The sequence below is a fragment of the Anarhichas minor genome, unplaced genomic scaffold (assembly GCF_050575085.1).
Source record: "Anarhichas minor isolate MPS153535 unplaced genomic scaffold, ASM5057508v1 ptg000003l, whole genome shotgun sequence".
Classification (NCBI taxonomy): Eukaryota; Metazoa; Chordata; class Actinopteri; order Perciformes; family Anarhichadidae; genus Anarhichas; species Anarhichas minor.
Genome location: NW_027466449.1, coordinates 13,587,319 through 13,600,889, shown reverse-complemented (window position 1 = coordinate 13,600,889; position 13,571 = coordinate 13,587,319). Strand labels below are relative to the sequence as shown.

Sequence of the window (13,571 nt, the reverse complement as noted above, 5' to 3'; positions counted from 1 at the left end):
TGTAATTCTTTGTTGTTGATATTCTTATTCGTTGTTTCCCTTGACATCTATATTTGCCTTCATTTCACAGCAACCTCAGAGTCCGAAAGAGCAGCCGAAGAAAGCTGATCAGAAAGGAGACGATAACAAAAAGCAAGGAGGTAAGCATGTATATGAGGCTACCTTTTGGCTGCATGATATTTTAGCCCAGTGAATCAAACCTGTGCACAGACTTGATGAATTCCGAGTAAAAAACAACTTTCGGTGGGTTGGGACACAACAAGATATTCCCTCTGTCTGGCACACGGTGTGGAAATGACATGCCGTTATTGCCGTGTCCCCAGTGAAGGTATCTGTCTGTGTTTCGTCCCCTCGCAGGACAGCCGAAGGGAGAGAAGCAATAACTTCCAGGCTTTTGTGAAGATGGCTTTGGAGACACTGCTGGGGTCCTGCCATCGTAAACATGACAGCCCCCGGGGCAAACAGGGCTGAGTGCACATCTCCCTTCGCACTCTCCCCCTGAACCTGCAGACTGGGCTGTTGTGCGGCCTTCTAATACAGCATCTGCTCACCTCTCACAGAGAAAGAAAGTGAACCTGATCTCCATCCATCACCATCTGTTGTTCAACCTGTCCCTCCGACCCTTTCCAACCTTTTGCTGCCCCCTTCTCCACACTGTCCACACGGGCTTATTGGATGCTCAGAAATAGACTCCAGGTTGAACCGGACCATTGCTTTCAGCAAAAAAACAACATTTTGATGTCCCTTTGCAATCCTTCTCTAACTCACCTTCATACCACGATCGACTGTCTAACAGTCCATACTTTCTTCTTGTAAATAATAATAATGCAAATAAACAACTATTTCTTACAGCAGTCCATGTATCTGGCTTCTATGTGTTCCTGATATTCTAACATTTCATATATTCTCACACTGAGTGAATTAAACAGTCAGCAATCCAGGTTTGATGTAAAATTTTATAAAAATATCACAGATGTATCAGTGCCTTCACATTTACAGGGAGAAAAGTTGTCCTAAAGTAAATATCAGAATACTATTTAATATACTGTACTTGACGGATTGAGTGGTATTAGGTCTGAAGAGACTGATCACTTGTTCTCAGACATGAACAAACATCCAGGCTCTCATCTAAAACACTACATCTTAGTCATGAAGCAAATCCTCTTGACGTGCTAGATTTCAGACAGAGAGTGAACACAATCTGATACAGACGCTTTGATTCTTTCATCAGGTAATCATCAATTACATAAATGCCCCATTTAAAGCAGCGGTGTGATAAAAATCTGTACTTAAGGATTAATATTCAATATACTGTATCATTTCATCCACTATGAAATTAGAAAAGAAGTCTAAACACTTTCCCCCGTACAGTAACAAGTGTGAAATACCCTGATTCTAAACCTTTATTTTCAATACTGAGGAGTGAAAGAGTTATTCAAATGTTCACATATACTGATAAGATCTTCTCTAAGCAAAGGAAAATAGTTAAATTGTTAAAGGAAATTGTCATAATTACACAAAACAAAATACAAACATCATTAGGAAATATCACCACAAAATTAGTTCATAGATTACTGATTCATTTTCTTTATCTAAAATTCACAAAAGGGAAAATCATCATACATTGTAAGTGCTGCCTCATAACCATAACCTGTGCTCTTTTCATCCAAAAAATGCCCCTCTTAGTTATCGTACACATGCACAATACACTCTGTCAAAGGATAAGTCTGGAGTATTCTGTATTTTCTTTAATGCCAACAAATCCCATGAAAAGACTAAATCCATAAATGTATTTATTCTAACAAGTGTTGCCTCTGTAGCCGAAGTCTGATGTGGCTTATTTCTTCTGTGTCATTGACCTCCATTGTTGTCCTGCTGCATAGAGCATGTGTATTAATCCGCTGCTGAAAATAGTTTCCAACAAATGCATTATTTACTCTTGTTTGAGAAGCGTCTGCTAGAAACTACTGTGCCCAGGCATTTTAGAAACTCATTCAGCTTTTTTAAAAAATGAAATATAGAATGGGCTGAGGGCCGAGAGCCAGAGACTCTAATGTTTGCTTTTCCTTTTCATGGGATTTGTTGATAATAAGAATATCGTAGAAAACCACCAGCCTTATCTTTAAACCTATAAATACGATTGTAAAACACTTGAGGTGAGGGGGAAACCACATCTGGAGGACATCTGCCGCGATGCTGAAACCTAGATAATAGGGCTCTATCGTGTGTCCACAGAAAGGAGCAGTCGATCTCCACCATGCTGATAAGTATTGATTGCGACTCACAGTGAGACCTTGGTAACTGCCGTCACAACATGAGGGCCTGACAACTGCGGCTCGGATAAAAGAGATTGCTATACGGAGAAAAGGAGGGGGAGTGGGCTATCATTTCATGGGTATCAAAACTAGTCCCCAGCAGGTTTGAATAATAGACTACCCGGCCAACATGCGGCGCAACCGTGTTGGTTTATTGTTGTATACGGGTTGATTCTGTTCTCCTCGGTCTGATGCAGAATAAAGTCACAGTGCAGAGGTGGAGAACCAACCTTACATCTCTCATTATTGCTTCACTTTGTCCGTCTTGCATTATTAGAGAATGAGGCGGTACAATATCCAGCATCCAAATGTGACCCAGTGGCTTGTCCAGCTCAGCTCTGACCATTTCCGAATGGTATGATGGGTTATATCATCCTGTAGGGGGGGGGCAGTACATAACATGTAAGCACTCAATGGGATAATGCAAATACACAAATCTTTACTTTGGTACACTTTTCATAAAAATACAAAAAAAGTTACAAGAAAATGGGATTCAAAATGTATTTCTAAACCTAATCTAAAAAAAACTTAAACACAAAATGAACTATGTGACAGTTGACTTCCCTCCTTTGAACTATAGATACTGCAGCTGTGGTGACATTCATAGCAGTTCACATGTTCTCATATCACATAGCGTGTTGTACATTTGACAGAGTACAGGGTGTATAAATATAGTCGCATACATTCATCCAAACATGTTGTGACCTTACCTCATTCTCCTCCATGTAGTCCACACTGGAGTTGAACACAGAGCCCAGGTAGGTGAGGTGGAGTATCGCCAAAGCGCTGAATGCTATGTTAATCACATACACCCATGGCTTCTGTGGAGGGAGAAACAATGCATCATGTAAGAACAAAGGGCTCAAATCAATATTTCAGACACTTTTATCCTTTTCATTTTCATGTGTGTGGGTTTGTCTCTCGAAGGCCCGGAAAACGCATTCTCTCAATCAGCTTCTTACACAGTCTTGATGAAGCAGATTAGTTAAGAGTTTGACTGTTAAACTAAATAACTTCTTTTACCAGCCGTTAACTTTGATTGTTGCTCATGTACATTTAATGTTGTGGAGAAATAATTTGAAACCACATTTTCAGGGGCTTTAATGTATCATTGCCAGGAACAATGTGAACGATCAGCACTGTGTTGCAGTCCATGCAGGCTGCTTCTCCTTGGCATAAATCAGTATGGCCCCTCCCCTCTGCTCTTGGTGTGTGCAACCAATATACTATAAGGGATTTTAGCTGGGCATCTTGCCAGTCAACTCCTAAAGAATATCAACTAACAGCGCTGTAGTTTTATTGCCGCAGTTGTGTTTTTTCCGGCATTAAAACCTGATGTACACTACTTTCGTAATACATTAGGTACATCCTTTTAATGATTAGACTATTTCTTATGTTTTCTAATAGGATTTGCCTGCTGAGGAAGTTTAATATTATTCGTATTATAGGCAAAATCAAAGGGAAAAATGATAAGCGGCTTCATTTCATATTTTTAAGTATATGCAGAATAAAAATAGAGACTGCTAACTAGGCCAGAGGATCTACTAGGTAGGCCCCCTTTGAGCACCTCCTGCTCTGAAAGGAAGTGCCAGCAATGCCAGTGCAATGGCCATTTGCACAGATGAAATAGTTGGACGAAAACCAGCGTAATGTCCAAAAGATGTAGAAAACACCACAGGCCTGTGATTGGAATGGGAAATAGAAATCTCTATTTGTGCAGCATGAAGCAATAATTAAACATGTATTTAAAAATAAATAAAATCAGTGAAAACCTACAATTAACTAGCCTATAACGAAAATAATGCACATCCAACAAATGAGTGAAAAATATGCGACTGTAAAAGAAGAACTGTGAGTACAGGTCGCATTTGGAGCTGCATTATGTTGTTTTCTGAAAGGAATAGTTTGCGACGGCGAATGAAACTGCCGTGACACTCGCTGAATCATTTCAATGGTAACCAAACAAAGGAACTTCGTTAATTGTACTACGTAGTGTGTCCTGCATAGATTTGAGAGCCACCATTTAAAACAAAATCTGGGTCGAGTGAACTCAAAATTGTCGTCTCAATTGACCAGTTTGGTCGGCGGGTTTGTGGATGTCCCATGTCACGCTAGTGACGGATCTCTCTGACCAATCAGTGGTCAGCAGTGTTTTAACGCCACCCTCTAGTATCAGCTTAGCTCGCTTGGAACCTCGACCGAGGTGGTACCAAGAATGGATTGGTTGATCCACAACTTGTGCTAATGGGAATTCAAAAATAACCATTCTGATGTGTTACGTAGTGAACTGAACTGGACTGCTTGGTGGAAACGCAGCTTTAAATGACCCCCTTTGTATGAAAAGGAGGAGAAAGAAGCATTTTACCTTTTTGTTACGGTGAGTGCAATTTGGCTGACATTTCTTTGACAGTACACAGGCATTAAAAACGGCTGCAAGCCTCTTCCGCAACACTGAAACACAAAACAAGACCAAAGCATTAAAATAAAGCCAGAGGAGAAGAGTTCCTTTTTAGCCATAAGAGGTAAATTACAAGCACTGCAGTGAACAGAAACAGTGTGTAACAGCGGGTCCAATTAACCATTACTGCAAAGCTAAGCACCTTCTCTAAATGGAAAGGTTCTAATGTGGAAAAGAGACAACATTAGGCAGACTCTCACCGTGCTCAATGTACGTGATGAACCCCAGAGATATGAGCACCGCACCCAGATGAAAGCTCAAACCCTGCCAGACACAAGAGACGCAATCTCAACAATCCACTTGTTGAAACGGACAGTCGCCTACAGAGTATGAGGTGTAATTGCTGATGTGAGATGTCCACATAGAACTCACATGCAGAAGGGCGCTGGCCGTATACGTCACCATAATGGCGGAGAACGTCCCAAATTTGAGGGCACTCTTAAAAACATCTGTGAGACGAGAGCATCAGCTTGCTTGAGAGTGTTTTGTTTAAATGAGCCATTACCATAATGAGAACGAAAAGGAAAAAGAATAAAAAGGAAACACAGCTGCTGCCATCAAGCAGTCACTGCTAACATTATAACTCACAGGTGTGCAGAAAGCGAGACATGGGCAGATTCCATGATGTCACCACCTCCACCATCGACCGGGGGAGTTCTATACTCAGTGGCTTGGCTACAGTCATGTCCCTACAAAACAAAAAGGTAAAAGAGGCTGTTTTGAAACCTGAATAAAGACAAACACACTTTATATTAATACTGCACATGCAATTCTGACCATTTGAGGTTTTCTTTCTCCTCTGTGAAGCCTGCTCCCGCCAGAGTAGTGGTGGTCTCACTCAAATAACCAACAAAATAATTGCTGAAGTGAAAAGACATTGTGTTCTCATACGCCAGCAGCCACCTAATGCGATGACATTAAAAGAGGAAGAAACAGACAGATATTACACACCAACTACAGATAAGGACCTAAATAAATCAGCACACAGCGCGGATATACATACTTTGCCGGTATACCTCTGAGAAGCAACAGAACAAAGAGAAAAGGTGTAGCAGTTAAAGTTAGAGATTAAATTCATATGTTATATTGGGTGAGACGGTTGTCCCGGCGCATACGTGCATGCACAGAGAGGAGGTAAAGATGTGGATACACGCATGCAGGTTAAAGGTGTTGCACATATGGTAAACAGAAAGTAAGCATGCATTAAAGGGAGAGTTTGGATCCAGAGTCAGTGTGTTACATACAGCAAATGACAATTGGCACGCCCCCAAGCTTAGAGAAGCAGACAGGAGTTAGTGCACGGAAGCAAAGTAATGTATTACTGAGGACGGGGGCAGCAGCAAAACGCATTTTAGCCACCTAAAATGAAGGCCCACCAAAAGATTTGACCTCAAAGAACACACGGGAGTTGCTGGTCTACGACTGTGTAGTTGTGTAACTTTGGTTATTTCAAATTCGAACTAATCGATCAAGGCAGCGGTAGACCAGCAACCCCTGGTGTTCTGAGAGGTAAAGATACTGATTTTTTTCAATGGAGTCTTGTGGCTTTTTTTAGAGCATAGATGGATACAACGGCTTCAGTTCCCCGTTGGGAGCGGCTGTATCGGGGCAAAATAAAGTGGTGAAAATATTGTAAATATAGCGTACACTTAAAGTGATATCGATTTCTTTTGGCGGGCTTCTCTTTTAGGGCGCTAAAATATGTTTTGCTGCTGCCCCCCTCCACAGCAGTACATTGCTTTGCTTCCGTGCAATAACTCCTGTGTGCATCTCTGAGCCAGAAGCGTGCAGACCGTCGTCCACTGAAGACACGGACTATGGATAAGAACCTCCTACAACTCCACTTAAAACAATTCTAACTATCTCTTTAAAGAAGGCATGCCTACAATGTTGAGTATCAGAATCACCGGGGGGAATTACCTGATCTTCCTCCTCTTTTTGCTTTAAACAAAAGAGGTAATAGAAGAAAATAATTAATCCATAAGCAATCCAAGCCAGGGAATAAACAGGGATTTTGATTTGTTTATCTCTATGTTCCACTCACCCTCTTAGTAGCTTGTCTCCATAGATCGGTATGAAATAAGGGAAGAGGTAGGGTGCCACGCAGTTGGAAATAACAAGGCACACCTGGCTCTTCACCCAGCTAACAGACACTTTTAACAGCCATGAAAAGCTCTGAGGAGAAGAATGAACCAAAGATTTCAACAGTTAGCGGATCGTCTCAGCATAAATCTTTTAAATAATCCCCCCTCTTCCATTCTTAAGTGATACTGTATCACACTCACCAGCTTACGTCCTTCTAAAGCTTCTTTGTAGCTGTTGAAGCTGATCCAGGGACCAAAGATGACGGTGCCCACAAAGTAAATATAGCCCATGAACTCGATGGGCGACGGTACGCTGGTCACCACACCTCTGTCCAGATCGATGGCCAGAGAGATGGCTTTCATGGCAACCACCATCTGTGAACCTGGACACCAGCAACAGCACATAAGACCATTATCAATGCTGGATATGAAGGTAAAACTAGAACGATCACATGTATTGCTTTTATCCGTCAGAAATGTGTCAAATGTTGCTGCCTATACAGAAAACACTACCTCTCATCTTGTGCCAGTTGGTGGTGTCCATCATGTGCAGCTCTCTGATAAAAATGACATAAGAATAGCTTCATTTTTTATGTAGTTTTAGCCTCAAATGAAACACTGACTTTGCACAGCGTTCACTTCAAACACAGCCTCGATGTGTGCTGCTGAGCTGTCAGGTGTCAGAGGAGGACTCTCTTACCCCAGCAGCAGATAGATGAGCACCGTGATGGAGAGGAAGGTGCCTCGGATGGTGGAGTGGCGGCACAGGAAGAGGAAGAGGTAGCAGAGGAGGCTGAGGAGGACCACCCAGATCATATGAAGCTCAAAGAACAGGTAGAGAGTGTAGAATCCTCCTGCTACTGTGCCCAGGTGCTTCACAAAAGAAGGGAGGCCTGACGTAGCAAGACAACAGAAGAGAGACGACAGTACAGGTGATTATGGTAGTGCAGGTTATACTGTATGAAAGGTGAATAGTGAGTGAACCCTAAATTGGGCACCAAATAAGCAGACTCTCACCCAACATCCAGAGAAGCCGACACAGCAGGCAGATAACCAGCAGCTGCCACACTTGCTCCATTCCCTGCTGAGCTGTAGGCAGCAGGCAGCCATGAGCCAGCTCTTGGAAAAACTTCTGCCGGCTGAACGCTCCCATCACTAGACTTAAAAAGCAGAGGGAAGCCATCTTTTTACTGTATTACCAGTGCCTACAACCTACCGTGTCTTTACTGCAACTGCACTTAAGCACACGTATGCAACTCGCAGGCAAGCCTAAACCATTCACTCACTGTCAACAGACACACACCACCATCAGACTTCAAATCCCAGCATGCACGTCATCTCACTACAAATCTGTGCAAATCCATGCATTAGATGTCAAAGTTTCAATGATGATCTTAATGCTATTACTGGCATCTGCTATATTTTAATTCACATTTTGATCTTGTAACGAATGCATCACACTGTAACTAGAAAGAAACCTTCGACATCCTCACCGTGGCACACTAACATGCTGAATTATTTAGCTCAGTATTGGTGAATTAGGAGACTTCTTGACAGGGCAGAACAGTATCCACATGCTATTCTGCAAGGCATGCTCTCTCCGCAATGCAGTCGACCAATGTGACGAGTTGACTCACAGCTGCAATCCTACAACCGCTGCATTAACAGTATATGTGCGGCGATGCGCGACTTGCAGGTTAATGCAGAGCGTCCTTAGCTCGTAAAGATTGCTATCCCTCGCTTCACCTTAGCCAGCGGGATTTTAATGTGATGCTACCCGCGTCCTTAAGAGCGGTTCCGGCCCCCCACGTCAGGAAACAGCTAACTGGACGCCCCTGGCATGTCAGTCTGTTTTCCAGGGGTCAACTTACCCTTTTCGGAGCAGCAGCTGGAGGTTACTCCTCGTGTTCCTTCTCAGCTGCTTTCCCGTCCCTTCACAGTGAGCGTGCGTGTGCGTGTGCGTGCGCGCGTGTGCTGCCGCTGTGTTTTAAACACACTCGGTCCAGATGGTGCTTATCTGGATGACTCCCATTGTCACAGCATCAGCACCACTTGCCTGTCATCTAAGCAGCCAGTCGGACACATTTCAACCAATCAGCTGCTTAGGTCCGGGAACGCCAGCCAATCGTTCATGCCGTTCGTCTTGAGTGACAGGCGACGCGGCCAATCAGAACCATCGCCCACCATTACCGGGTGCCTCCCGACCAATAGGATGTGTACAGCGTGCAGATTGACTGAGCACTCGCATCTGGCACGTAGATGTGGTACAAAAGGTTTTGGAGGGATGAATTGTAGGTATGACTAATAAAATCAATATACACTTGACCTACTTTTTCTTTTGGGAACATTCTTTTGCCAAAGAACACAAAACTATTTATAATCGTGTCTAAATGATATCGATAGTTATGACATATGTCCTTACTGTCAAAAAGTGTTGCCTTTAAGTTACCGCAAAAAACAACGAAACAATAAAAAGTCAAACACTGTAATTGTATGTAATGCAAGCAACAAGTCATCATAGCTGAAGGAGTTATATGTTCTAACTAGTAGCTTTATGAATAGATTAAAAAATCCTAATGCTATATAGATCATTAATAACTGAGCCAAGAACAATGTTTGGCTTGACAGGTTGTGAAGAATCCCATTGTCTGTTGGTGCTCTGCCTCATTTATAAAGGTTAAAGGATTTTATTTCTAAATAATTCATCAACTCTGCAGTTAAAAATGTTAACAAAGTCACTAACAAAGGGTCACTTTCTAAAAAGCCAACAGGTCTGCAGTTACATTTTGTAAAGGGCCAAAATATCTAATAAAACAAAAGATGCAATTTAAAATGTCATTTATAAAGTGTATTATATTGCTGTTGTTTTTTTCTATCGAATCTGCATTTTTAAATGTCATTTATGTCCAAATGCTGCTGGGCTAAAAGTTTAAATTTGGCTCTTGAAAAGCAACACATTCCTTCACTTTACTCAGCAATAGTCATGATGACATGTGCAAATAAACATTAAATATTATACTTAATAGTTAGTGTTTGTGATTGATGGTTATAAGTGGATTGTACTATTGGGCAGCCTCATTTTCTTTATTTCTAACACATGCTGTACTTTGGGAAACACAAACAAACAAAGGCCCAACGAATGAAGGCACCTTATTGTTATTGTACTGTGGGATTTCTTCTTGAAATGGGATTGTATCGCAGCTCACAGAGGCCATTTCTATGCACTATGACACGCGGATAAAGAGGTTAGTCCGAGACAAGCAGGCAGACAGTTTTGGGTCGATTTAACAATCTCTCTAGTGCTACCAGCAGGACAAATCTGAAGACATCTTTGGCCACAGAATCATAATTCAGAGTTTTGTTTGTTGTAAATAGAGTGTTACAATGCCCCAAAGCTATGACAGTGGTCAAGGCAAAGAAAACATTCATGGTTGTAAAAATTGTCATCCATTGAATGTAGCGATTAAAACTAACAATGATCAAAAACAGAATTAGCAGCAAGGGGATATGTTATGTTAATTTGGATTAACACTCTGCTTTCTGCCATGTCCAGATTTTAGCACAAACAAGCCAACTCAAAAAAATGTAATACTTGTGTGTACCCCAAATACTGGAATTGCTGCATCGTGGGGGAAAACGTATCTTCATGTGCAAACATATGGCTATGAACAACAAACACTTCCTGTGCAGTTCCCGGTCACTGAGGTAGCTGGGAAAACAGATATCAGACGTCAGATATGGTGCTGGATAATGATATTCCCGATATCATTCATAGGAATGTGCATTTACTCACATACCTAACTGATTATTACCCTAAAAACTAATACAGCCTGCAGTCCAACTGCTGCAGTTTTAACATCCAGGTAAGTTACAGATTCTTCTTTTGTACACAACAGTGATATTTACCAAACAGTGGAAAAACTCATTTCTCATCAGGAATATAGAAAGTGACAGCACTCTAAATAGCAGCTTTATGAGTTTAGTCATTAAAATACATCGATGTGCTGAACCAGATTAGGCCCAACTGTCAAAGAAAATAGGCATCGAAGATAAGGGTGCAGCAACACCTTCACAGCATACACTTATTATAGGAACACTAAACAAAATGTGATCACTTCATTTCATACAGACAGCTAATGTGTGGACAAACTCGTGTGTTTGACAGAATGTGATCCAGAGCACAAGTCTTCGTAAAAGTAGTAAGAAAACGTAGAACATTACAGTCGAGGCAAACGGGCCAGTTTGACTGCTCTGGTTAAATTGTAGTGAGACAAAGTAAATTATTAATTCGCTGTTTGTTTTTAAAAGTGATAGATTTCCACCCACATTTCTTTTCAGATCTCCAGGTCGTAAGCAGTTCTTTCGACGCTTTGCTCATCTGGAGGAATCAGAGGGAGCTGGCATTGTTCCTCCTTTACGACAATCTTGTTACCTTTTGGTTTGCTTAAAATGTATTCATAATTTCTTTTCACCTCAAGTAATGCTGAGGTAAGGTACAGTGGTGAAAAGAGCTTTAGTGAGGGTGGGAGTTCTGAATGTAGGGGAAGACGGGGCTGACCGAAGGATGCAGGATAGTTGGGCGGCGGTAGCTTAAACCGAGACGAGGGCCGAGGCTTCCTCTTGACCGTGGGTACTGGTGGCGGTAGACCTGACGCAGACGGAGGTTTTAGAAACACTGGTACGTGGAATTTTGATGAGATTCTTGCACGTGAGGCAGATGGGGCCTTACGGGTCTTGGATAAAGGTCCGGGCAAAACAGTCATGTTGCTCCGCGCATCGCAATCCAGGTCAGCATTCTGACTCGGCTCAGGCTTCACCGGCAGATGGTTTTCTGGCATCAAATTACGGTCTACATTTCGAGGCCGAGTGGTGGCGGAATCCTCTTCATACTCGGTTATAGACGCTGGCAACGGCAGGAATAAAACGTGATTGTGGCGTTGACAGAACAGGACGCCACAGATGCCACACTTCCTGCCATCTTTGACATGCAGTAGCTTATGGCGCTTGAGGTTATGACTTGTATCGAAAGAACGATCACACACGTTGCACGGAAAGGAAGGCTCGGACTCACACTGGTGCGCAGTGAAATCTGCGTGACTTGTGAAATGCCTTCCACAGTTTTCACAGATAAAGGAGATTTCTTCGTCATGCAGTTTTCTGTGTTTCATGAGATGTGGTACATCGGCGAAGCTCTGATTGCACTGCGCACACTGATATCCACCTGCTGGTCGATATATACGTTTAAGGAGCAAAATGGGACTTATTTTCTCTAGATTTGGGATGCCCGCTGGAGCTTCAAATGATGGCGATGCCTTGTATGGGCTGGAGGTTGTTTGTGATTTGACGGGTGTAGTTTCAGTCTCAGGCTCTGTAGTCAAAGTTTCTCCATCCTAGGAAACGCACATAGGAGAGACCCGCCCTCAAGTTAACTTTTAAACCACAACACAATAACAAAAGGAAACATACTGTAAAAGCATAACATGAATGCAGAAATAAAAAAGTAGTGGCTGCTACCTGTGGCACTGATAGAGTTGATGGCGTCTGTATTTTCTCCATCAAAACAGAGGGCTGGAGGTCCACAGGAGAATCAACTCTGGGTGGAGTTGTGTTTTCTTCCATTTCCACTTTACCTGTACTGCGTGGCATTTTTCTACGACTGTAAAACCTTTAAACAAAAATGTGGAAGCTATTCGATCCGAATACACAATAAATGTGTCACGCATATACTCATTAATGTAGAGTAAGAAAACATTTCAAATGCAAGAAAGAGAATGCACATTAACAGCTAGTGGGGCAAGATACATTACTACTAGCCTGAGTGAAACACAAACTGGGGCGCGCAAACTCACAACAACTTAGCTAACTATGGCTAACGTTATCTAGCTAGCTAACAACATTCTCTATCTCTTACCGTTTCACTCTTTTCTTGGGGTTCTGTTTAGCGCATGTAAACACCGAAGGCACAAAGTCCGGACTCTCATGGTCCATGGACGCTTCCTCTATAAAATGTAAAAAAACAAATAGGGCTTTAAGCAACTTCAACAACTACAGAGCTACACCTAAACCTAAAGACCTGAAAGCACGGTTTATCTTACGTGAGTTAAAATGAGCGCCACAAACACGAGCATTTCCTTTGAGCTCCTCGGTGCTACAGTTCACTCGCTGGATTGCTTGGAGCCACAAACGTCTCCGGTTGACCTGAAACGGCAACAAAATTTCAGTTTGCTGGTTGAGGAATGGTTTTTACAGCCAGACACGCAACAGGCCCACATTTTTGCTTTACAACTTGTTTGGTCTCAGTTGTTTAGCTTCTGTTACGGAAGTTATCGGAAGCAACAAAGTTCAACTTCCGTTGAACGCGCGCGCGCACCACCGTGAATACTTTAGTTTGTGAATACAGGACGGTTTGTTTTAATGGTTAATGTTTAACGACAACAAGTATATGTATTGTAATTTACTTTCCAGATAAAAACTCCGGCCCTGACAGACTGTTGATATTTATTTAAGCAAACTAGCAGTAGAGGAGAGTTTTGTTGTGTCACACTGTCTCTTCTGGCACTGTGACCGCCACCACACGGTGCTCTGAGGACCCCTGCTGGCCGGGGGTGGAAGAAGCACTCACATCTTTAGACTACTTGAGTAATTAGCAATACCGTATAAATGAAAGTCAACTAACTTTATTTGAGTACAAAATATGACCATAAAAATAAAAAA

The 13,571-nt window shown here is 42.2% G+C and overlaps 1 protein-coding gene across 2 annotated transcripts; it reads right to left on the bottom strand.

The window, feature by feature from the left end:
* Positions 1-942: 942 nt before the first annotated feature.
* LOC142957312 (protein-serine O-palmitoleoyltransferase porcupine-like) lies at positions 943-13,324 on the bottom strand. 2 transcript variants are annotated; one of them, XM_076099050.1, is made up of 16 exons: positions 12,953-13,320; positions 12,769-12,856; positions 12,372-12,522; positions 8,729-12,247; positions 7,875-8,017; positions 7,558-7,750; positions 7,371-7,414; positions 7,059-7,240; positions 6,818-6,948; positions 5,551-5,676; positions 5,362-5,462; positions 5,146-5,222; positions 4,974-5,037; positions 4,681-4,766; positions 3,026-3,136; positions 943-2,690 (listed from the first exon to the last, which is right to left on the bottom strand). In XM_076099050.1, the coding sequence occupies exons 5-16, from the start codon at positions 8,008-8,010 to the stop codon at positions 2,589-2,591; spliced, it is 1,353 nt and encodes a 450-aa protein (XP_075955165.1). In that variant the 5' UTR covers positions 8,011-8,017; positions 8,729-12,247; positions 12,372-12,522; positions 12,769-12,856; positions 12,953-13,320; the 3' UTR covers positions 943-2,588. The 2 variants fall into 2 exon arrangements, with proteins under 2 accessions (XP_075955165.1, XP_075955156.1); XM_076099041.1 differs by having other exon boundaries at positions 7,875-12,247; positions 12,953-13,324.
* Between the last annotated feature and the right edge of the window lie 247 nt (positions 13,325-13,571).

Excerpts from the sequence above, each read along its gene's own strand:
- LOC142957312 (XM_076099041.1), bottom strand. The coding sequence starts at position 8,040 with ATGGCTTCCCTCTGCTTTTTAAGTCTAGTGATGGGAGCGTTCAGCCGG. Across the intron at positions 6,949-7,058 it reads CTTTAGAAGGACGTAAGCTG|AGCTTTTCATGGCTGTTAAA; the intron begins GTGAGTGTGATA and ends TCTTCTCCTCAG. Across the intron at positions 4,767-4,973 it reads CATCACGTACATTGAGCACG|TGTTGCGGAAGAGGCTTGCA; the intron begins GTGAGAGTCTGC and ends TTTGTGTTTCAG.